Source organism: Ammodytes marinus (genome assembly GCF_949987685.1).
Source record: "Ammodytes marinus genome assembly, chromosome: 22".
NCBI classification, from domain to species: Eukaryota; Metazoa; Chordata; class Actinopteri; order Uranoscopiformes; family Ammodytidae; genus Ammodytes; species Ammodytes marinus.
In genome coordinates, this window is record NC_137226.1 from 22,872,643 (window position 1) to 22,899,388 (window position 26,746).

General features: G+C 40.6%; 1 protein-coding gene across 1 annotated transcript in view; it reads left to right on the forward strand.

The window, feature by feature from the left end:
* braf (B-Raf proto-oncogene, serine/threonine kinase) overlaps positions 1-25,887 on the forward strand; it is a 115,064-nt gene extending 89,177 nt beyond the window's left edge. The window contains exons 17-19 of the mRNA XM_080050984.1: positions 14,043-14,177; positions 20,116-20,269; positions 24,534-25,887. Of these exons, the coding sequence (XP_079907110.1) occupies positions 14,043-14,177; positions 20,116-20,269; positions 24,534-24,556 (312 nt within the window). The 3' untranslated portion in view covers positions 24,557-25,887. The remainder of the gene's footprint in view (positions 1-14,042; positions 14,178-20,115; positions 20,270-24,533) is intronic.
* The last annotated feature ends 859 nt before the right edge of the window (positions 25,888-26,746 follow it).

Sequence of the window (26,746 nt, forward strand, 5' to 3'; positions counted from 1 at the left end):
AGAAATGTCAACAACACCTGTACTTTCTCCGGAAGCTGCGACGACTGCAAGTCGACAAGTCAATACTCCAGTCATTTTACAACTGCTTCATCCAATCCACCCTCACCTTCAGCATCCTGGCTTGGTTTGGCTCCCTGAGTGAGGTGAACAAAGGTCCCCTCAACAGGATCACAAAGATGAGTGGGAAGATCATTGGACAGCCACAGACCACCCTCACAGCCATATTTGAAAAACAGGCCGTCAGGAAAAGTAGATGGATCATATCGGACCCCACCCATAACCTCAACAACCAGTACCACCTGCTACCTTCAGGAAGGAGACTTCGCTCCCTGCCCCTAAGAACCAAACGAGCCATGTCCACCTTTGTTCCAGCATCAGGCTGTTGAATAAACAGTAGGCCCCCCAGCCCGCCAAACCCAACCCTTTACTCCAGGCTTCAACCTATTGAAGCCTTCTCCCTACCCACAGGGTTTTTAGCTTTTAGCTTTTAAGAATGTATTTATTCTCGAACATGATACTGACTATTTCTTGTTGAAGTATGTCTTGTTTGTATGTGCCTGACCACAAATGAAGTTCCCTCACTGGAAAAATAAAGTTCTTTGAATTTGAATTGAATTTGAATAATTTCTTGTGTTTTGGTGGTGTTTAGGACCAGGTTGTTGTCCACATACCACTCTGCCATGTGTTTGACACACATTTATTTGGAACAAGAAAAACCCTCGAATAAGGAAAAGCATGTTACAACGGTATCATCGGCAAGGGGGATTATCTCTTTCTTATTTTCAGTTTTATTATCAGGCTGACAAAATTAGGACATTGTTATATTAGAAGCCATCTCCATCTAATGATAATGCCCCCGCGTGGCTACAATTGGAGAACTTATCTTGTTCAACTTCCTTAAACTCCCTGCTCTGTTCAAGACTCCCCCTACCGGAGCCTATATTCAGATTTTCCTCAAACCCAATTGTGAAACACTCTTTAAGGATCTGGAAACAGTTTAGGAGATTTGTGCCTCTATAGTGATAAATCACCTTTTTCTGCCATCAGTTATAGACGGAGCTTTCCATGAATGGGTGAGAAGAGGAGTTAATATAATAGAGGATCTTTTTGTAGATAATACTTTAATATCCTTTGGTCAGTTAATGCTAAAATATCCGTAGCTTCATATCGGCATCATACTCACTTTTTCCATCACAAAGGGTCTATTGGGACAGTTAACTCCTTATTAAATTCACAAAATCTGGAACCCTTGACATCAGTAAGGAATCAGTGGGAGGGAGATTTGGGGACAGTGTTTTCTGATGAAGTTTGGAAGAAGGCCATAGATAGGATACATTCTTCTTCTATTTGTTTACGTCACACAGTCATCCAGTTGAAGGTCTTACATTTCCTTCACTGGTGAAAAGTAAAGCCGTCAAAGTTCACACCTATTGATCCCATATGTGACCGATGCAAGCAAGTGCCGGCTACACTTTCACACATGTTCTGGTTCTGTCCGAAACTTAATAATTTTTGGCAATTGATATTTTAAACCTTTTCAGATGTTTTAGAAATACATAGAACCTTCTGCTATCACCGCAGTATTTGGAGTTACTCCACAGGATATACATTTTACGTCCCCAGGCAAAAAAATATTATAATCTCTTGGCCAGACGATTTATACTCAAGTGGAAAGAGAAGTTCTCCCCAACCTTTAAAATGTGGATCAAAGATATGATGCATCACATAGTGTTAGAGAAGATTTGTTACTCTACTAGAGGGTGTGCTCAGAAATGTAATGCTATGGAAACCTTTTTTGACCTATGTGGAGAGGATAGATTCTGCCAATATGGGAGTTTAGTGCTGCTGACCTCATTTCCTTCTCTATTGTATCCTATTTACTGAGGTGTTATTTTAATTTCAATCTGCATTTATTTTTTGTATATTTCCCTTAGACTGTTATTTAACTGTTTGTATGTATTTCTGGTTTTGTTTTGATTTTGTCTTTTTACTTGTGTGCATTTCAATTGTAATCCCTGAATGCTATTGTTATAGAATGCAGTGTTACTGTTAAAGGGGTGGGGCTCTGTTGGAGCAAGTTTGGGGTGGGGGTTATAATTGTATGTATCTAATTGTATCTGCATTGCATTCTGTATAACGTCTAAAAATACCAATAAATGCATTTTGAGGAAAATAAATCAGAGATACCAAATCACTGCTGTTAAATATCTACTCATATCGTTAACATTTGTTTAGTTAATAAGTGGATTAGTTATTCAGTTTCGATTGGTTCAAATGTCTACTGTTGGTGAGGACCAGTGGACTGTATAGGTTGGGTTAAGGGGATTGTGTTGTATAGGTGGCGTCAGTTAGAACCCCATAAGACACATGAAGCAGTGGTCCAGTTTAGTGACTTTAATTATCTTCTGTTGGCATTACATTGGCATATGGTGTGTTGGCGTGTGTGTGTGTGTGTGTGTGGTCTAAAAGAAAGATACAGAGAAAATACTAATTAACAATAATGTCACAGTATTAACTTAAGCAAGAACACACCACTATACACAATAGAAGGCTACAATGTACAGATTAAACTCCACAGGCACTGCATTAATAACATAAATGAACAGGCTGCTATATAACATAAAATGGCTAATATTCCTGATATACTCAAATGCACTAACTGCCCACATAATATCAGCACTAGCTTAAAGACGAGTGAAACTCAACTGACGCACGGCAGTTACACTATTACACAGACAATTAATAATTGTCAGCTGTTAACATGCAAACACACAGCTGTAACAATAAACATGATCTAAATAAACTAACATCAGTGTCATCTCTAGACTACTTGCTTTTTCTCAGTGACGCACACGGGCCGCCACACATAAAACACAGCCGAACTTTGGTGAGACACATGAAATGACAAACGGCTCGGAACTTCACATAAACGGAGCTTGAGTCAAAACGGTTGCTTAGCAACGGGGGGACGCTGCATGCAGACAGGCTGTGCTGCACTGTGAACAGCAGAGCCTTTTGTAGGCTACATCTACTTTGTGGATTAGGTTTAGCGGTTGCGCGGCCGCTTGTCGCTCCGTCTGTAGAATGGCGGTGCCACTCTGTCTTTACTCGCGTGTCATTGAAAATGTATTACCAGACACGTCAATCGCCTCCCGTCTGAGAAGGCCATGATGGAGAGAGTAGCCTATATTTTATTAGTAAAGGCCACTATTAATGAAAAATATCACACCCAAAAGAAGAAGAAAAAAACGGGAAGACGGGATCCCATCGTCACTTCCCGGTACTCGGGGACTGACCAATTTCCCGGGAAATTGCAAAGGGCAAGCGGAGGGAATTTTGCGAGCTCTGGGAGCCATACGTGTCTTTCATGATGGATCATGGATGGATAATGGGATGAACTTGTCTTTTTTTTTTTTATATATTGCGTTTTTTTTTTGTATGTTGTGTGTGTTGTAAAAAAAGAATAAACAACAATAAATATATTGTGAGAAAAAAACAAAAATAACTCTGGGAAGCTTTCAAAGTAGTACTGAGAGGATGTGTGATGACATACACTCAACAAAAATATAAACGCAACACTTTTGTTTTTGCTCCCATTTTTCATGAGATGGACTTAAAGATCTAAAATTCATTCCAGATACACAATATTACCATTTCTCTCAAACATTGTTCACAAATCTGTCTAAATGTGTGATAGTGAGCACTTCTGCTTTGCTGAGATAATCCATCCCACCTCACAGGTGTGCCACATCAAGATGCTGATCTGACATCATGATTAGTGCACAGGTGTACCTTAGACTGTCCACAATAAAAGGCCACCCTGAAATGTGCAGTTTTGTCTCACAGCAAAATGCCACAGATGCCACAAGCATTGAGGGAGCGTGCAATTGGCATGCTGACAGCAGGAATGTCAACCAGATCTGTTGCTCGTGCATTGAATGTTCATTTCTCCATTTAAGCCGTCTCCAAAGGCGTTTCAGAGAATATGGCAGTACATCCAACCGGCCTCACAACCGCAGACCACGTGTAACCACACCAGCCCAGGACCTCCACATCCAGCAGGTTCACCTCCAAGATCGTCTGAGACCAGCCACTGAGACAGCTGCTGAAACAATTGGTTTGCATAACCAAACAATTTCTGCACAAACTGTCAGAAACCGTCTCAGGGAAGCTCAACTGCATGCTCGTCGTCCTCATCGGGGTCTTGACCTGACTCCAGCTCGTCGCCGTAACAGACTTGAGTGGGCATGCTAACATTCGATGGCGTCTGGCACGTTGGAGAGGTGTTCTCTTCACGGATGAATCTCGGTTTACATTGTTCAGGGCAGATGGCAGACAGCGTGTGTGGCGTTGTGTGGGTGAGCGCTTTGCTGATGTCAATGTTGTGGATCGAGTGGCCCATGGTGGTGGTGGGGTTATGGTATGGGCAGGCATCTGTTATGGACGAAGAACACAGGTGCATTTTATTGATGGCATTTTGAATGCACAGAGATACCGTGATGAGATCCTGAGGCCCATTGTTGTGCCATACATCCATGAACATCACCTCACGTTTCAGCAAGATAATGCACGGCCCCATGTTGCAAGGATCTGCACACAATTCTTGGAAGCTGAAAATGTCCCAGTTCTTGCATGGCCAGCATACTCACCGGACATGTCACCCATTGAGCATGTTTGGGATGTGCTTGACCGGCGTATACGACAGCGTGCACCACTTCCCACTAATATCCAGCAACTTCGCACAGCCATTGAAGAGGAGTGGACCAACATTCCACAGGCCACAATTGACAATCTGATAAACTCTATGCGAAGAAGATGTGTTGCACTGCATGAGGCAAATGGTGGTCACACCAGATACTGACTGGTTCCGAGTCCCCAGACCCCCAATAAAGCAAAAAAATTCACATTTCAGAGTGGCCTTTTATTGTGGACAGTCTAAGGCACACCTGTGCACTAATCATGATGTCAGATCAGCATCTTGATGTGGCACACCTGTGAGGTGGGATGGATTATCTCAGCAAAGCAGAAGTGCTCACTATCACACATTTAGACAGATTTGTGAACAATGTTTGAGAGAAATGGTAATATTGTGTATCTGGATTGAATTTTAGATCTTTAAGTCCATCTCATGAAAAATGGGAGCAAAAACAAAAGTGTTGCGTTTATATTTTTGTTGATTTCATGAAGCCGCCCAAAAAAAGCAAAGGAGACATGGGCTATCAGAATCAGATCAACAGCTCACTCGGAGAGATCCCCTCCTTTTTAGACTACAACGTTGTGTCTGGCAGGGTTGCCCACTGCTGTTTGCACTATGCATCGAGCCCCTGGCTATTGGCATCAGAAACAACCCCAACATTACCCCCATAGGCCTACACCTCAGTAAGATGGATCACCACATTGCCCTGTATTCTGATGATATCTTGTTTTTTCGCAGTCTGAAGAATCATTTCCGCCTCTACTGGACCTTATAAAAAAGTTTGGAGGGCTATCAGGTTATACCATAAACTGGCGCAAGTGTGAATGTATGCCTTTTAGTAAGGAATCTTCCGGTTAAAGTGACTGACCATATAAAGTACCTAGGAGCCACTATTCCCAAACAATCAAATCTGCTTTACAAATTGAACTACAGTGCTATGAACTTAAAAATTATAATGAATTCTGACGAACACTTCCTCTATCCATGATTGGTCGAATTGACGCCATCAAAATAGTGACTGCCTAGGTTTTTGTATTTATTTAAAAGTTTACCCATTTTTCGGCCAAAGGCCTTTTTAACGACATTGGATTCAATGAGTTTTCCTTTAGTCTTGGGGAACAAAGCACATCGTATAGGTAAAAAACATGTTTGCAAACCTAAATATTAAAAGATCTCCTATTATAGGGGAGAGTGGCCTAAGTTGTGCATTTTGGAAATTGTGCCACCCCTTGTTTCTAGAAAACCGTGGAAGAAATTGGAAATGTGACCACATATTTAAGAAGAGCCATCCATTTGACTCATCCTGTAAAGAAGGGAGACACAAGGAATAAGATATAAGCACATTTAAGCTCAAAAAACTGTGTTTTGCCTTTCAAAGTAAAATTTCCATGATCAAGGTTTTTTGATTATTGTGTCTGAACAATTATAGACAAGTTTGAAAACATTTGACACATGTTTTAGTGCTTTGGTATGCTACATTTTGAGTCTATACAGTTAGCACGATGTCAGCCCTAAATTGCTGCATCATGCTTATTATCCAAATTCTGGGATTGGGGTGATTTGTGCCAAAGGGCCTGGGTGAGTTATAAGTAAGTAAGTAAGTCAAATGTATTTATAAAAGCACATTTATGACAGTTTGCACTGTGCATTCAGTAGGTAAACAATGAAGGTAAAATAACAATAACCAAAATAAAAGATGTAAAGCCCATACATCCACATAAAACACAGATAGTAGTGCAGAGGTAAGATAGTTAATGGGGAGGAAACACCAGGGTGTTTTTTGAGCCTTGATTTAAAGGCAGAAATGTAGGGGAATCACATTTGTCAGGTGGCAGTTGGTTCCACAAGCACAGAGCAACTAGTGCAAAGTACATTTCTGAGAGTTGTGCCAGTGGCATGGCTGTATACGCTGGTCACCAAAAGAAAGTGATTGTCTACAGTAGATCAGAAGAGAGTGAAATCTCAATTCCACTTAACGACACCACTGATGAGAGTTCAGATGGCCAGAAAGATGATGATGGTGACTTTGTCATTGTGAGCTTTGCAGGTAAAACCATTAGATCTGCTAGGCCTTGTTTAAGAAAATTGTCCTTCAATCTTTGTCAACTATTTACTTTAAATACACCTTAAATAAGTGATTGTCTAATGGATTTGTCTTGCATTACAGTTTATGAGATATATATCAATGGCACAATTCACCCCATGGTATTCTCTCCAACCGCACAACTTACACCACACCGGGGGCAAGTTGTGCATCAAGACAACTTTTTTTCCGAAAGCTATATTTCTTCAACAGTTCATTCCAGATCCAAAGTTGTTATTGCCAGGGATGCACAACACCCTGAAATATATGTACATATGTGAGTTGGAGACTTTACTGTCAAGGCCTTACTTTAAAGTCACTTTGAGTGAAAAGTTGCTCAACTTAGGCCACTCTCCCCTACTACTTTTCTGGTCTTAATTTCTCATTAATGACTGCTATAGAGCAACCTGACACGAATCACAGCACAAAAAACTATGTAGATTTTCGGGAAACGCTTCCTCATCTGGGTGCATTCAGCAGTCTCTGTCAACACTACGCTTCGTCCTTCTCCGCCCCCTCGCCCCCCTCCTGCCAACCCCACTCCGTTGTGATTGGTTACCTTCCGGAAGACTTTCACCGGTGTGGGGGCAGATTTGAGCAGGCAGGTGGGGGTATGGCAGGAGCATGCCTGAGCACGTTGCAGCATTACCATACATGGAAAAATCCGGATTGATTTACATTCCGAATCTTGAAAGTCCTGTGTCACAACCATATGTCAACACCGACTTACAATTTCGGAAGAAGTTATTTGAAATTTTTTGATAATTTCATTTTCCTGAAGTAGTTCATACTAGCACCTAACATCAACAGAAGATTCGGAATGTAAAATATTCTAAAACTACAACACTTATCAGAGCATGTCTGACTCTAATGTACTCTGCAGAGGTAGAATTTGACAAGAAATCCTTCAAAGTGAAAGCTGCCCCTTATTCCGCCTGATTTTAGGCCTTTTTTATTACATTTTAGATAATGAAATGTCTGACGGTGTTGACTTATAGTAAAGTTGTCCCACCACTTAGAATCCTTATTAAACATTATTGTGTTGTAGAAAAACTATTTTTATTGATATGAGAGATTATTTACTGTTGCTTTTGATGAAAAAAGCAATTTTTAATCATTAAAGTACATTTCTAATAGGTTTTATTGCATATGAAAGATTGAAACCTTCTCTGAGGACACACTGTTTTTGACATCGTGAGAAGATAACAAGTGTCATATATTTGACATAATAATGATAAAATTAAATTTAAGGGTATAATTGTGCTCCAGACATTCTATTCTTAATCCCTAATCTACAATTTAAAATATTTTTAGTTTTAAACATAACAGCAGTTACATATGGAAGACGGCCTTTTGTCCCGGTTCTCAAGAATCACTGATATAATAAAGAGACCTACATGACACTCCATTTACTTTTTATTTTCGGTTTAACATGTGGTAGAAACCTGTATAGTGGATTACACCATAGTTGTTCTTTTTATTTTATTTATTTTTGTATTCCTTTTTTCAGTGTTTTCTCAGTGTGTATGTTCATAAAAAAATAATCTATAAAATACATTTATTTTTATTTATTTTTTTAACTTCATCACCACACAGGTCAGGGCTATGGGGAAATAGTCCCATAAGCAGCTTGGCTGTTGTTTCATTGGGATGGACTATAATTGGCACTGGGAGAGGGATAGGTTAAATATTCAGGGGTTGACACTAAGGTTTCAAAAGCACTTGCCCAAAAAAAAAATGTAAACAGTGATATATGCTTATTAAAATATACATTTTAGCTAACCTTATCTCTTAAATGCAAACACTGCTTACTTGTTTCATCCTGACCACATACATCCAACAGCAATTCACATAAGCCTAGATATCATGACATCACACATACAGCCAAGAGCTTGGTCCTGCTGCAGCATCGTGAAAGGGCCTCTTTTTGCTAGGCCTACTATTTATTTTATATTGCTGGGAAAACAAGTGTTTCACCCAAACTGTATTATTCAAGCCTCTCGCGAAAAACAAAAAAAAAAAAAATCTTGATGTTACATTTGAACACATCATGATGTCCTTTTGTTGACCTTTGCCTAATAATCATTTTACTGAGCCAACCTGAACACATCACATTTGAACGTTTGCGATTTTTATTATTATCCTGCAGATTTTAATATGGATTTAGGGACTTGCTAAACAGTCTCTCGTTTGTTGATCACCGCTGTTTTGAATGAATGATGAGACGGTGCCGAGCCTGTCTGCAGCGGCAGCGGCTCAGCGGACAGGGTTTTTTTTTTTTTTTTTTGAGACGGAGTGGAGTTGAAGCGGGTTGAACGAGTTTCTTCAACACAGTCGAAGGTACAACACTTTAGTTGAAGATGACCCGACTCTACTCGATATTTAAAATTCCATCATGTGCCCTACTGGACTCCATAGCGGTATCGATAAGCTCAAACGTTAAGGTACGAACACACTGCACTCCACGGCGGTTGGCCGTGCGAATCGCAGGTTCCGCGCCGCGTGATCATATAGACCCCTTTTCAGTCTACGTCACACAGCGTCACTCCCCGCTCTACTGCGCATGTCCGTTGCAGAAAGAGACAAGAGCAACACGAGCCACAATCATGTCGTGTTGTGTTGTTGGATGCACAAACCGTTTATTTTTATTTTGAATGGTGATAAAGCTAGTAAATGCCCAAATGCACCGCTGTATAATTACATAAATGAGTTGTGAAATGTTTATAATAAGGACAGTGACCGGAGACGAGGCTATAGCAATGGAAAGCAATGGAGGCTTATTTACAATGACCCAGACGTTATACATCTCCGTCCTCTTCCCTTGTGTTTGACTCTATGGTTTGACTAGGCAGTAGGGGTTTGCACGTTTACACGTGTAGCCTGTAAGTAGGCTAAATCATACCATTTAGGAAAAATCAATATACGAAAACCGAGTGGGGTCGACATGTGCTAGCCTACTGTAGGCTACTAAAGCAGATAACACAACACATTATTGTGTTTGGTTATAATATTTATTCATTTAACTATTTAACTGCTCCACCATAAGTTTCACTTTCCTTTTCATCTCCGTCTCAAACAGCTGGTCTGATAAGGTGGTCGGCTCGTGAGCCCAACGGCCCCGAAAGCAGGAGTTAGTCTAAAAACAGATGATCACGGCTAGTTATGATCACTTTTAAATCAAAAAGCAAAATTATGAAATAAAGGCATCTCATCATCTCTCTGTCTATCTGTCTGCCGGTCTTTACTGTCACTCTCCAACAGCAGTCCGGCCACTGAAGTCGTCGGGGCCATTTCTTCTCATCATTTATCTACTCAACTGCCGGCAACGCATATGGGTCATTAAGACGTATCTCGTTCAATAGTGTTAATGTTTCCGCATAACCAATGTTATCACTCGCTGATAAACTGTTTTTAGTAAGCTGACAACATCGCTATTTAACACCATGGACCTATAAAGAAACACCGCAACTGCAATATAACCAAACGGGTAACCATGGCAACCAGCCAAACAATTTTTCTTTCTGCAGCTATGCAGCGCGCGCATCCGCCGTGTTGATAAACAGAAAAGGGGTCTATTGGGTCATATTGTGTACGCCGCCCGCCGCCCGACCAGAGTAGCCTTCTCCTACTCTGGGGATATGCTGGCGCTGGTGCTAACCATAGATAGCATAATAAACCACTGGTGCTAACCGGTGCTGAGAGCACCAGTCTGCTGTGCTGATGGTGCTTTATCCAAGCTAACCGGTGTAAACTTGGTTCATAAAGAAAAACTGATAGCTGTAGGCCTACACAGCAGGCAACAGACACATAGGCTATTCACAGAATTTATGGGAGCAATCTGTGACTATTATGTTTTCATCCATCTTAATTTCCTCTGTCTGTCGTCCCGAAGTGAGTGACGTCGGGAGGAGCAGCCGGCGGCGAGAGAGAGAGAGAGAATATGGGCTTATTGGTTTTCTTAGGGGCACTTTACACGGTGAAAACGTGACAGTTTTCCCGTTTTTGGTTTTAAAAAAAAACTTTCAGACGCAATTTATTTGAAATATTCACTCGTACATATGTTTTCAGAGGAAACAGGCCGAAATCACTGTAGTAGGCATGCCAAGCCAATAGTCAGCGGTGACACTTAGCCTAGTAGATAGCCATTATAGTTCATAAAGCAGTTGGTGTAAGCTTGGGGTTACAAGTATTGTAAATTACAAGCTTTCTGTCCTCTTATTTCACCGCATTGAACTCGTGAAAACAGAAGACATGCTGATAGTGAAGGGGCTTTGTGAGTGGCTACTTTCCTGTTAGGCGTACTTCAAAATAAAAGTTAACTCACGTTTGTCCAGTGAAATGCTATTAATGTTTAGCCAGTGAAATGATTTTACTCTGGAGCCGTAGCCTTAATGCTCCTTTTGTTGAACAGTAACTTAACCGCTGCGCGCTGAACTACGGATAGTGTTTTTTAATGTAGAAAGAGCCGTGTTCCTGGCATATAGAAGCTACACACGTTTATTTTGCTAGAAAAATCGGCAGAGCACAAATCTTTCCCCAGGCAAAGTGGCGGGTGGTCTCAATAACTTACTAATCACTTAGACTAAATTGACGAGTGTTATATTTGAGCCCTGCACAACACTATGCGCTGATCACAGTGATGGTGTCGCGGAGACACCTTTTATGTTATGTTGTCTTCTAACTCGCGTGTGGGTATTTTGACAGCAAATGTTATAGACTAGGCATACGTGAAGTGGAGCCGTGACGTCAGCGTTACCAGGGAAAATGGTTTCGGTGTTTACAAGAAACCAAAACCGTTGTGTTTTCCAAAAAATCCTCCCTGGGAGTTCACGGAATCTTTCAGCTCTGTGAGAGTGCATCACTGCATCAACTCATTGCAATCAGGTGTGTGTAGCACCAGGGCCGCCGCTCCCTATACGCAGAGTACGCAGACTGCGTAGGGCACCAAGTTCCTGGGGGGGGCACCCCAAAAAAAAAAAAGTTATAATTTTTTTTTTTTTTTTTTTTTATTAAAAAGGAAAAAGAGATGGTCCGGGGGCCGCCCAAAATAGTTTTTTTTTTTTAAAGTTCATGTTAATCATTACATTACAAAAAATATATAAATTAGTTATGAACAGGCCCATCGTTGTTTTTTCTTAATTGTGTAACCTATCCAGGGGTGGATTACTGCACAGGCACACCGGGCACAGGCCCAGGGGCCCAAGGGCTCAGGGGGGCCCTTAGCCAGAGATACTGATAGTAACTTTTCATGTTGCATAGTCAAAGAGCTCAGTCACTGATGTCAATAACAGGGTCCAAAAAGGAATAGCCTAAATATAAATACTCATTAAAATGTAACAAGATAGAAATCATCATGGGCCCCTCAACTAGTAGGGGAGAAATACAAAAGCAAGTTAAAAACAACAGCATTAGTAGCTCTGTCTAAGGGGGTTGAAGGCCCCCTCACACATACACAAATAAACTTTATATGTGTGAATTCTAAATTGTTCATATCCACCCTTTATCTGTTGAAATGGGCCCCTCCATCATAGAACATGGGTCTGCAGACCAATCTACTGTTTTTACAGTTGCAGAGTAAAGAGTGCTACCTGTTTAAGAAAAATCTGAAAAATAATGTTCCTTCTGCATCTCAGGATTTGATATCTCTCTAGTCTCTAAAATTTCCTCACAAAGTGCACCAGATTGATGCATTTTACTTTAAAAAGGTAAAAACAATTCCACCCACCCCCCAACAAGGTACAGGGTCCCTCCAACAATACCCCAAAATCCTGTGGGAAACACTGACTTCCTTAATATGTTTTTGCCATTAATTGTATGTATCCGTGTAGAAAATTCAGTGTACCTGACTGGATAGGGACAAGTGGGGGGCCCTTTAAGAGTGTAAGCCCAGGGGCCCATTATCTCATAATCAGTCTATGATCCTATCACTCAATTCCTTTGCAAAGGCAGTTTTTTCACAAGTTAAGCTGTTCTTTCTGTTAGTAAATGCTGGCAAATGTGCCAAAAAGCAGTCGCAGAGATCTTGCAAGGGCAAAAAAAATTTGATCGCGCCCTGCGGACGCGAGCTTCTGGGTGTTTTTTTTTTGGGGGGGGGGTGGAGGGGGGCAACACTGACAATTTCTGCTTAGGGCACCCAAAAGCGTAGCAGCGGCCCTGTGTAGCACTGACTGGCATTAGTTGATGCTGTGTCACTACTCACTAACCACTCTCACGGAGCCAAAAAGAGTCTGGTGCCCTCACACTTTCAACACACGGACATGCACTACATTGCTTCCTGAATTGCCAACGGACAATGTTACTCGTAGTGGCTTTAATGTTCGGCCCGTTTGCAGTGCTTTTTCTAAATGCTGCTTATGTCTTGTCAAATTGATGAAGATGTTTTCTTAATTAGCTTGTGTTTTGCATGTGTTTTCTTAAGTTGCAGGGCCACCGTACTTGTTAGTCTCATAAACAATTAAAAAAGTAAATGATGTAACAATGGAATTTTAGTAGATTTAGTAGGCTACAATATATTACGGAGGAAAGCAACAACTCTCACATAAGAGAACCTTAAACTAGATAGTTTAGCAATTTTGCAGAGTAATCCCTAAAGCACTGCCATAATTTATTTATTTATTATTATTCTTCCGGACAATTACACATAATACATAATTTTCTCATTGCATATTCATACATATTACTTTGTGTTATCGTCCGAAGGGAAGCAGGAGAAGCCAAAGGCTTATCGGGTCCCGCCCCCACTGCCATAAGATTCAGATACACAGATACACAGCTACTACAGTTAGAAAAAAAATTTTTCTTTTTTTTTAAGAAGATTCATTCTAATACACAGATCATTTTAGGTCTCTATTTTCCTCTCTGCCTGTGACAATGCAGATATGGCCTTGTCCATTTCTTCTCTAGTAGTCTAAACACATCTGCAAAAGTAAAATGATGGTCATTTCACTTTCATAATCACTGTTAGATTCTTAAAGCTTCTTAATTCTTAAAGTGAAGTACGCTTTAAAAAGATGTTCCAGTTGCATTTTAATGTCATTGTAACTTCATTGTGAGAAAACAAAACGATTAAGTAACATTTTTATTTTTAAATTTTTATTTTGAGTTCATCAATGCACTTTGTTAAGCTGTGTCAATAATTCATTTATGAAAGCCTTTAACTCAATAAACCTTAACATTTAACCTCTACTGAATGCTAATGCTATACAAACTGTTTATCCCTTCAACCAAATGATATGATAATGACTGGCATCTTACTTCCCATAGATCATATTTATGGTGGGTCGAGGTTACTTGTCCCCTGATCTCAGCAAGGTGCGCAGCAACTGTCCCAAGGCCATGAAGAGACTGATGGCTGACTGCCTGAAGAAGAAGAGAGAGGAGCGACCTCTCTTTCCTCAGGTGAGACCAATAAAGCCTTTCTCTCATTTGGTCCAGTGGATTCAAATCAGTTTTATTTGTATAGCCCAAAATCACAAATAGCATTCGTCTCAATGGGCTTTACAGTCCATACAATATGATACAGTATGGTAAAATATGACACAACATGATACAATATGAAACAATATGACACCCTGCCCTTACACCCTTAGCTCGGCTGAGAAAAAACTCCCAGTAAAAAACCCTTTACCGGGATTAAAAAAAAATTGAAGAAATCTCAGGGAGAGTTGACAGAGTAAGGGATCCCTCTCCCAGGACGGACATGCTGCAATAGATGTCATAAGTAGAGAAAAATCACGAAGGATTTTGATCATTGTCCAGATGTTTAGATGGTAATACTAAAGTAAAGTGCAAATAGTGTGGATGCAGGACGACTTCAGATGCTGCCAGAGGATCCACACCGTCTCGTCTCGTCTCCACCAGGGAAAACTAAGGTTTCCAGCACCGGGAGTGGATCCATATGCTTTGCGACAATAAAAAGAAGGAAGCCAGATAACCTGAAATGTACTGTCCCTGTTATTAAAGATATATTTTCCTATATCTCAGTATGACATACAGGGCTTAGCAGTGCAAGCGTTTCACTCGCATTTGTGACTAAATATAGATGTTTGTGAATTTAATGTGCTTGATCCTCTCATCCGCGCTCACGGTCCTCTAGTATAAATAATTACACACAAAAGTAAAAAATACTAAAAACCAAGAGTAGTACAGTGATAAGAGTAAAATAGTTTTTGTATTCAAATAAATTAAATCCTCCTGGCTAGAATAGACCTTCTTGTTTTCCTTTTGTTAAGTAAACAAACATTATTTGACACATTCTCATTGAACCCCTACATTTTTCTATGTACTCCTACATTTTCAACTTAGGAGCACATGGGGAAAAAAAGGTTATAGCCTCGTTTGACTAGGAGCCGTCTTGCTCAGACCCGCGCAATTATGAAATGCTGTGCGCTCAGCAAGACGTGCGTCATAATTGCGCAGGTCTGAGCCTGACGGCTCCTACTCAAACGAGGCTATTGTCTTTCCCTGACACATAGAGTATGTTTGCTCTGAGTTTGTGGAAACTCTGGATTTTCTGTTTCAGGAGTATGGGCAGAGATTTGTGTCAGTAGAACTTGAATTTGAATTGATCGACTTGAATATGAATTGATCAACCTGCATTTGAATTATTGATACTTGAATTCGAATTTATACACTTGAATATGAATTATCCATTTGAATTTGAATTAATTATACTTGAATCTGAATTTTCTCTACTTGAATCTGAATCAGTTAATACAAGTTCAAAATTCAAGTTTTCAAATTCAAGTAGAAAAAATTAAAATTCAAGTAGAAAAAATTCAGATTCGAGTAGAGAAAATTCAGATTCGAGTAGAGATGTGCACATCCGGGTTCTTTGAGGAAGAGCAATCGAGTGCAGATCTCTGATCCTAGGCTACAGCGTCCGGGCGGTGACCGTTATTTAACGTTCAGGAAATATAAAGTCATAAATTGTTTAATCATCGTCTGTGTTTTTGACCTCTTGTTTTATAATCGAAGTATCTTTTAGAACACTAATCACGTTTCAGTAATTAAAGTTAAGTTATTAATTAAGTTATAATATCGCCAATAGGCTATATCAATGAAAACAGACGGTCAAACAGCGTCCAAATGAGCTAAAATCCTAAATACAATAAACAGTAACATGGCAAACTTATTTTTAGGTAAGCTAATTGATTATTTATTCATTTCTTCACACGTTTACATGTTTAGAGGCGAAGGATTCCTCCGACGCTCTCTGTCCGGCTATCAGACAGCACTCAGCTGTTTTTTTTTTGTTGAGCATTATGCTTAATTTCCTGCATTCTGGTGAATTTTCTTCAGTGCAAATGAACAGTAGACCTAGTGCGAATAGACCGAACTCTGATGTGTGACTTTATTATTGTGCCCCGCTGTGATCGCTCTCGCTGTCATCTCTCCTTGGAGGAGCAGGTGCGCAGGTGAACATTGCATCCTGTCTCTCTTTCTCTCTCTCTCTCTCCCCTGCGCTTAGCAGACAGAGGAAACGTATAGTGACTATGTTGAAGTTATCTAGGCTACTGCTTTGTGCCATTAACCTGGATTTTTAATGATAACCTGATGCTCATTAGTGCGCACCCCTCAGCACTCTGACTCTACCGAAGTGCGCATGGGAAGGCGGGGCACAAACGTAATCTTGTCCTGGGCACGGAGAAGAAATGCGACGGGCATATAGGCTACTGTAGCCTATACAGTATAGGCTATAGCCTATACGCTATATATAGGCCTATATTATAGTGTAGCCTACATATTTATGCTCTGTCAAGTTGATGTGAGGGAGCAGGAGATGGGAAAGAGGACATAGGCTATGAGACTGTTTACAGAGCAATGGCGGGAGCACAGGGCAAAGTGTAGGGGGGCGGAGAGGGGGTGCAGGCGGTGGTGAGGGGGGGTGCGGCCGCACCCCTATTACTTCCAACGTCCCATTTATATTAATCTCTTATTTATTGTAGCCTAAGCGTTTATGAATGACTGCACGTAGCCTACAGTTGTCAGATCGCGAACAGTTAAAATAAATGTGTTTCAAAGGGCATCGTTTTTAGTATTTTTTTTTTAAACTCACAATGCCAGTAGCCTATTCATAGGCTACTTTGTCTGAAGAACTGGGTCCTGTTTCAGGTGGTTTTGAGGCAACCCAGAGTTTGTTCGCTCTGAGTTAGTGGAAACTAACAGTTTCTGCAGCAACATACGCCGTGGGTCTACTGGATAGGTGATTTGACCTACTCTGAGTTTGTTTTCACTTTACGCTGTAGCTCCGACTGAAGAAAGAGTGTCACTCAGTGCGTTTACATGCAGACTCATAATCGGGTAACTAAACGAATAAGACCTCAACAGGACTTTTAACCTGCATGTAAACACCTTTATCCGATCTACTTCGGACACAAATCGGCACAATAACGGACAAGAGAAGTCGGATAAGAACACCTAGATAACTCGTTCATTGTCGGCTTTCTCTCTGCATGTATACAGGGATCGGACATCGCATATCGGACTTCTCGTTCTGTGCTTGTGTGCCTGCGCGTCATAGACATTATAATGTCTATGCTGCGCGTGATAGGGTTATTGACGGAAGGGAACCGGACGTGGCTCTAAAACCACTTGTTGAAAGCATGGTTGAAAGGGCTACAGCGCCACCTAGCATAGTGGAGACAGCCATGCATCGGACATTTATCCGATTTCTGAAAGGCCATGTATACTCAGACAAGTGACACGGTCCGTTCGAGTGTCTTGTTCGATATATGTGATAATCCAATCTAGTTGTGCCATGGAAACGCGACCCTGTAGGACAGTTAAAGCAAAATCACTCCATAGAAATCTCCATCGGGATGTTTTTATCATTTCCTGATGATTTTACGTTTGCTTGTCCAGCTCAACTGACAGACAGCTGAGTGCTGTCTGATAAGCCGGACAGAGAGCGTCGGAGGAATCCTTCGCCTCTAAACATGTAGGCCTAAACGTGTGAAGAAATGAATAAATAATCAATTAGCTTACCTAAAAATAAGTTTGCCATGTTACTGTTTATTGTATTTAGGATTTTAGCTCATTTGGACGCTGTTTGACCGTCTGTTTTCATTGATATAGCCTATTGGCGATATTATAACTTAATTAATAACTTAACTTTAATTGCTGAAACGTGATTAGTGTTCTAAAAGATACTTCGATTATAAAACAACAGGTCAAAAACACAGACGATGATTAAACAAACTAATTTATGACTTTATATTTCCTGAACGTTAAATAACGGTCACCGCCCGGACGCTGTAGCCTAGGATCAGAGATCTGCACTCGATTGCTCTTCCTCAAAGAACCCGGATGTGCACATCTCTACTCGAATCTGAATTTTCTCTACTTGAATCTGAATTTTTTCTACTTGAATTTGAATTTTTTCTACTTGAATTTGAAAACTTGAATTTTGAACTTGTATTAACTGATTCAGGTTCAAGTAGAGAAAATTCAGATTCAAGTATAATTAATTCAAATTCAAATGGATAATTCATATTCAAATGTATAAATTCGAATTCAAGTATCAATAATTCAAATGCAGGTTGATCAATTCATATTCAAGTCGATCAATTCAAATTCAAGTTCTACTGACACAAATCTCTGCCCATACAGGAGTCCGTTAAATCAAAATCAAATCAGTTTTATTTGTATAGCCCAATATCACAAATAGACATTTGCCTCAGTGGGCTTTACATTCCATACAGTACGACACCCTGCCCTTACACCCTTAGCTCAGCTGAGAAAAAACTCCCAGTAAAAAACCCTTTAACGGGATAAAAAAATTGAGAAACCTCAGGGAGAGTTGACAGAGTAAGGGATCCCTCTCCCAGGATGGACATGCTACAATAGATGTCGTAAGTAGAGAAAATCATAAAGGAGTCAATCATTGACCAGATGTTTACATGGTAGTACTAAATTAAAATATGACTAGTGAATAGTGTGGATGCAGTAGGGCTTCAGATGCTGCCAGAGGGGGGGGGACCTGATCCACACCGTCTCGTCTCCAACAGGGGAAACTGGAGGAGGACAAACAGGCAGCCAATGAGCGAAGCAGAATGAACATAAAGAGTGAAAATGCATACAAGTAGAAGAGTACAATCCTGATGGACGGTGAATCAGTGCTGATGTGAGGCACTAGCAGCCGGGGAGCGTCCGTTCCTAGGACGGCTGATTCCACACAAAACTCGGAGTTACTGCGGCAACATACGCCGTGGGTCTAACCTGCTCGCTAGGTGGTTTGACCTACTCTGAGTTTGTGTCACTTTAAGCTGCAGCTCAGACTGAAGTGTCACAACACGTTTGAAGCAAAATCACTCAACAGAAATCTCCATTGAGGTGGATTTGGTTATAAATCCATCAGGCTGTACAATGAAAATTGTCGCCTAATTTGTCTGACGTTCAAGTCCTTCACTCCCCATTTATAGAGTGACAGTCTGTTTACTGCACATGATTTAAGCTTGACTGCATATGATACAGCAAATACAAAATGCTGTCAGCAATTTTGTGCTGCGCCAGCTCATACTTTTGCTGCTGCTGATATGCGTTACTTTTTAAAATAGGCTTTTGCTTCTCATAGAGAAGAGTATGATTCTCTTGACAAAACAAATGTTGCCCCTTTTTTTCTGAATTGCCGAGGTGATTAGATCAAAGTTATGAAATAATACCCCCGTTAGTTATTTTCCGTTCCATAAGCCCAATGTTCATTCACTAATATTTCTCACTCTAGTGGGAGGAGTGGTGATTTGGAGAGGTTTTTCTTAATTTTTTTGAGAAGTGGAGAAGTGGGACTATCAAGCATTTGTTTCTCCTGTTTCCATGGTGAATCATGTTATCAGCGATCCATTGACGATGGCTTTTACGCACATGCTCAACCTGGAGTGAGCAGACTCTGAGTTGACTGACCCAACGCTGATCCATTGTTTTGAAACCGATAACCTAGAGTTGCTCATCTCAGAGTTGGTCAACTCATAGTGGAGGGTTGAGTTTGTCAACCCTGCTTCCTGAAACAGGCCTCTGTTCTCCTTTATATTTCAGTATAATGTTCGTCTGCAACAATCATATTATTATCACCACTATCCTGTGATTCCTTCGTTTCGTTTACTAGTTCCAATCAATCTGTTAAATTGCTGGCCTTGAAACAACGAGTAAAATAATTCAAACATCTTAAAGGGCATAAAAAGCTGCTCAACTCAAGCAATGACTCACTAGTGACATGCTCCAAGCTCAGAATACAATGTTGCCATTGACAAACAATAGTTTTTTTGGTTGTGAATGGTGATCATGCTTGTTGTGACTGTTGGCACTGTTTCTTGCATTGTGTGTATGTGTGTGTTGTCAGATCCTGGCGTCAATCGAGCTGCTGGCTCGGTCGTTACCCAAAATCCATCGCAGCGCCTCAGAGCCTTCGCTTAACAGAGCCGGCTTTCAGACTGAGGACTTCAGCTTATATGCCTGCGCCTCACCCAAAACCCCCATTCAGGCCGGTGGCTATGGTGAGCTCATATACACATACTCAGACACCCGTCTTTACAGTAGCTGTGAGGACCTTTTCTTTATCAACTTACCAAAGGAAGAGTGATGATCACCCGTGGCTTCTGTTCACAAATCTATTTGCAATAAAGATGTAAAACTCAAAATACAAGCACACACAAATGTGCCCTGTGATAAAATAGTTAGCCAGCATAAATAAAAAAAAAAATTAAGTTTAAGTTTATGATTACTATTGTTATTATATTTTTATTCAATTTGTTTAGGTATTGTTTTGCTTCCACATTTTTGTAAATTGTCTTGCTCTTTTAATTAACTTTTTTATGTTTTATTATTATGTATTATATATCAGTGATTCTTGAGAAGTGGGACAAAACAGGGTGCAATGTTGAAAAAATACAAACCCTATGTTTCGGCAAATTAAATTACATGTATGTATCCAACATATACTAAGCTACTGACCTAAGCTTTGACACAACCTCCCAGCTTTTTTTTTTTTTTTTACTGTCATTGGCCTATCACCACCGTCTAGGGGTGTACGGTACACTAAAGTCACGGTTCGGTACGTACCTCGGTTTTGAAGTCATGGTACGGTACAGTACGGTACGGTTCATAGTTAAGGGAGAATGAACAGCTCTAACCCTAACCTGGATGGTGCTTTCTCAAATGCGTATGCATGTTCGACGTGTTGCTTCCTACATAGGCGATCGCAGTGAAACAATGACCCGTGTGCCGACATTGTTCCAAACGTTTTCATAATTCACCTGGAATCTTAAGTTATCTCTCAAACGGGATTTGAATAACAGGGGGGCGCCTCCAAGCTCCGGTTTCCTGTTGTCTTTCGTCATGCAGTTCGCTCTCTGTTCGATAGCACTGTATAACATCTTTATTTGCACTACTGATAGACTGTAAACGAGGGTTACTACAACTGCTAATAGGGATGCAAACGGGACACTAGAGCGGAGAGCTGTTTATCTCTTGCTCTGGGACTGCAGCTGGGAGGGGCTGCTGCGTGAGGACTCTGCCGCCTGTCAGTGCTCTGGGACGGGGAAGTGGCCGCGGAGTCACCCGCTGCTCGTTTAGAAGTTAAGAGCGATACATGCTTTAGCGACAGGGTCTCCAAAAGTCACCAATAACACCAGAAGAAGCGGCTAGATTGGTCGCTGGTCGTTTTTTTTTTTTTTAAAGAGTCACCAGAGGGGTCTGAAAAGTCGCTAAATATAGCGACAAAGTCGCTAAGTTGGCAACACTGCCTGACCCTAATGCACACCATGGAGATAAGAGACTCTCAATCGCTGGCTGCTACTGCGCACGTGCGAGCCGAGCCGGAGGCTAAATGGTCCGGGGGGGAACTCCGGCGACAAGTTCCACCCCGCAAAACAAGCCTGTACATTCGCCATATAACGCTATGTACTCCACATACGGACCGCGGTCCACCTCTGTAACACCAAATAGGTGCCTGTACCGTCACGGTACGGTACAAATACATGTATCGTTACACCCCTACCACCGTCAGATTTCCTGTCTAAATGGAATTTATCTATTAGCCATTTGGTTTTTCTGTTGATGTTAGGTGCTAGTATGAACTACTTCAGAAAAATAAAATTATCAAAAATTTCTAGTAACTTCTTCAGAAATTGTAAGTCGGTGTTGACACATCATGGTTGTGACACAAGACTTTCAAGATTCGTAATGTAAAATATTCTAAAACTACAACACTTATCAGAGTCTGACTCTAATGTACTCTGCAGAGGTAGAATTTGACAAGAGGTCCTTCAAAGTGACAGCTGCCCCTTATTTCGCCTGATTTTATTACATTTTAATGAAATGTCTGACGGAGGTGACAAAAAGTGTCCCACCACTTAGAAACCATATAAAACATGAATGTGTTGAAGAAAAACAGTTTTTATTGACATGAGAGATTATTTAGTGTTGCTTTTGATGAAAAAAGCTCTTTTCAATCATTAAAGTACATTTTTAATAGGTTTTATTGCATATGATAGATTGAAACCTTCTCTGAGGACACACTGTTTTGGACGTCGTGAGAAGATAACAAGTGTCATATATTTGACATAATAATGATGAAATTAAATTTAAGGGTATAATTGTGCTCCAGACATTCTATTCTTAATCCCTAACAACATCTACAATTTAAGATATTTTTAGTCTTAAAAATTACAGCAGTTACATATGGAAGACGGCCTTTTGTCCCGGTTCTCAAGAATCACTGATATATTATATTTGCCGTCAGTACGTTGAAATTCTTTCAACTACTTTAAGCCACTGTTAAAGTAACTCAACCCTCCCTGCAGATGTTTCACCAGAAAAGGTAGGGATTCTGCCCTTTTAACCGCTGAAAGGCTTTTAACTTGAAAGATCTATGCAGGAATTATTTCACCAACAGTTGCTTAACACCAGACTAAAAAGAGTCCCATTGTAATCCTGTGTTCCAATGGTTTTATAGGAATAGGGGCGCGGCGCTCGCTTGACGACCCTACAGTTACACTCTCTCCTCTTGGCGAGGTGTGAACTGGAAGGCAAATTTCATTGTTCTGTAACGGTGCATTGACCAAATAAACCTGATTCTGATTCTTTAAAGCGCCCCAAAGTGGTTATTTACTGGCTTTTCCATCTTTCACACAGACTTTGGTGGGGGGGGAACATATATATTGAAATTATTGTTATTTCAAAATTATGGAATTTAAAAACTAAATGTTCTGTTTTAAAGAGAGAGTTTGATAAAATGATGTAAGCATCCAAAAACTTTTAATGCTTAGCACAAACCCCACTGAAAGGAGACCTTTTTATTGCATCTTCATTTATTGTACACAGTATAGACCGGTCAAAACGGTTTGTATGTTCTACTGATAAAAACATTGTGAGACGTATGGAGAGAGCACTATTGCAATTGTCGGCTTTAATCATTGAAAGTGGCTAGGTTGCTTGAGAAGAGACACTCAGCTCAAAATGTATGTCTTGCCACTACTTTAATTGGAATTTTTGTAGGGTAACTATAAGAAGATACAACCAGCTTAACGTGATCACCCAAATGTTGTGTGGTTTGCCGAAAATCACGTAAATAAAAAAATAAGAAGCCGGCTGTGTGTTCACTTGCTCGGCGATAGTGTATTATAGAACAGTTAGAGGCGTACGCAGCGCAGAATCAAGGTCTACTGTAGGCTACTGACGAAATTCACACAAAACATTCCTTCTATTTATTAACAATATTTATGAATTTAGGCTATATATTTTGCTGCTCCAACTCAAATTCAGCCCAGCTAGGCGATAGTTAAGTTTCAGTTTCATTTTTATCTCCGTGTTATACAGCCGTTTGGACCAGCTGATCGGCTCCCGACAGCGGGAGTCAGTCTGCGTTCCAGTTCTACTGGGAAGTCGGATTCATGGTGCCAGTGATAACTGAACTAAATTATAAAATAAAGCTATTCCTTCCTCCCTCTATCTTTCTCTCTCTCCACTGCACACTCAGTCACTACTATCCATGCTTAAAGTAAGCAGGATTATAACCTCATTTATTAATAATAATAATAATAATAATAATAATAATGATAATACATTTTATTTATATAGCACTCTTCTCTCACTCAGAGCGCTTTACAAAACAACAATAAACAAACAAAAAGAACATTAAGAGTTGATGGGGCTTGGGTTGGTGGGTGATCTAGGGGTAGGCAGAGGAGAAGAGATGGGTCTTGAGGTGGGACTGGAAGATGGTGAGGGACTCAGTCACAAATGTGTTGGGGGAGGCTGTTCCAGAACCAGGGAGCTGCCCTGGAGAAGGCTCTCTCGCCAATGCTGCGGAGTTTTGATGTGTGGGTGGAGAGGAGACTGGCTGAGGAGGATCTGAGGGCCCGGGGGGGTTGATAGGGGGAGAGGAGGTCAGTGAGATATGGGGGGGGGGCCAGATGGTGGAGGGCTTAGCACATTATCTTTAAATATTTTATATAATTTATTCTTCTTTTTTTTCCTTAATCTAATTTTGACGATTTTTAGAAAAATGTGTTGGTATGTAAGTGCTAAGGGAGCATGTTGTAATAAAACCTGTTAACCTTACCTTTTAAATGTATTTTATTTCATGTTTCTATGTGCTACACAGGCTTAGATATTTAGGCTTTGGTAGACGTTGACAATTTGTAGTATTTTTTTCAGAAAACCCTCAGGATATAAGGACATGTATCATAAATTGCCATAGTCATCAATGGGTTAACCTAATAATTGACTGATTTTCTGCCTTTCTTTATTACCTTTCAGGGGAGTTTTCGGCTTTTAAGTAAGTGCTGCAGATCCCACCGGTCCATCATGGTCACTCGGAGGTCTCGTGTCCATGCGGTGGATTCATTAATTAATGAAGAAACTGAACAAATTGTCTCGAAGAATGTGCTTTTTTCCTCCTCTGTTAACCTGAAGAATGCACCCTCACTGCAGTCCTTCCAACAAACTGCTGTGCAGCAGCAAGACAGCCACATCCACAGTCAAAACTGATTTGGGGAAAATATAAACACTTAAAGAAAGAACCTTAAATGAAAGAAAAGGAAAGAACAAAAACCCAAAACAGAAATGTCCATACCAAAATAGTTTTAAGGAGGAGATGGCAAACTGCACAAATGGACCTGCCATGGAGGTAATGGAGATTAAGGCAAAGGGAAAGAGAGATGGAGGTGAAAGGTCAGCAGATGTCACTCCTCTTCTTTCCTGTTGAGCGAAGGAGGTCTGCTATGTATTCGCCTGGCTCTGGTCTGCACTGTGAGGATGGAGAGGTGGAGATGGAATGCCAGGCGTTGGCCCTATTCGGCAGGGATTAACCCACAGGGAAGATGACATGAAAGATAGATTAATTTTGAATTTGTTTCTCATGTTCTAGACTTCAGCTAGCAAATGCTAGGAATTCTGAGCATGTTTGGCATTAGCTTCTTTTGCAGCACACTGCAAACATATGCATTGTATTATTTTCTTCTTTTTTGCCACTAACAAATCTGACCAGTGGTGAAATGGCCACAGCCATTAATCTTCTGAATAATTGACTTCTAACTTTTCAAAAGAACATCAAAGAAGTGTTTCTTTCTATAGGTTTATGTTGGAAAAGTCCAGAGCCTGCACCGTACAGCTAACAGCAGCTGTTCCTTGAAAGGAATACTCAATTTAGTCTGATGAAAGCTACACGAGGGCTTTCTCATTCGCTGCCCCCAGCATTTACACTGAACTAAAGAGGGTGCACTACTTTTGGCTCCTCTAAGCTTCCAAGGTTGTTACACAGCATTTTTGCAACAGAGCTTTTCCAGGTGCATGTCATGTCATTGTTTAGTTTTTTTTCTTTAATGTTGCACTCAGCTTCAAATGGGGACCTAACTAACTGACTAATGGGCTTCAGCATTACTTGCTGAAAGCACTGGTGACTCTTCTGTTAGTCTTGAAAAAGGCGAAAAATATTCTTTCAATCACACTTTTACATTCTCTTACATAGGCACCCATACTTTTGTCATTCCTGTGTGTGTGTGTGTGTGTGTGTGTGTGTGTGTGTGTGTGTGTGTGTGTGTGTGTGTGTGTGTGTGTGTGTGTGTGTGTGTGTGTGTGTGTGTGTGTGTGTGTGTGTGTGTGTGTGTGTGTGTGTGTGTGTGTGTGTGTGTGTGTGTGTGTGTGTGTGTGTGTGTGTGTGTGTGTGTGTGTGTGTGTTATATTATATTATATTATAGTTTCCGGTTGTTTTTTGTGATCGTCAACATTTGCCTTTTTTCTGTACAGGCAGGCCTGCAGATATTATATTTATGTGATTTTAGTTTTTTTATGGATTCATTTTCCAATCCGCTTTATTTAAAGCTATCAGTCTTTTCTTATTGCTTGTTTAGGTCTTTGTGACTTGTGTACTTGCACTTTTAGCTATTGATCGAAGCAAATGAGCAACTTGCCTTTTTTATGAAGAATAAAATGTGTCATACAGAGCTCATGCCCATCTGCACTGGCTTAACTGTGAATATTTTAGTTTGATAAAGCCTCCAGTGGCTGAGTGACTGAGACTGCCGGCCCGATAAATGGATGTTGTGGTTGGGCATACAGTTCAAGCGTCTATCCAAACACTGACACACTGACACTTCACATTCATCAAACATCATGTATGTATGTATGTATGTATGTATATGTATGTATGTATGTATGTATGTATGTATGTCCTTAGGTCAGCGCCTCATAACTGAAACGAAAATGCCATTCAAACAGTTACAAAACGTTAAATAGAAGTTTCTCTGGACTGAATACACAAGTATGAAATGTCATATTATTCAGGTTTACACAAAAGCATGCCCCAAAGTGTAATTCATTTTCAAAGGCGGCCAACCCCAAATCTGTGTGTAGCCTCATGTTTACTGGTGAAATCATTAATGCCTGTTTGCTGTTGGCTTGTCTTTTGTCCCTGAGGATGTGGCTTTGTAGATACAGGTGCACTTTATTTGGCCTTGCAGCATGCCACATTT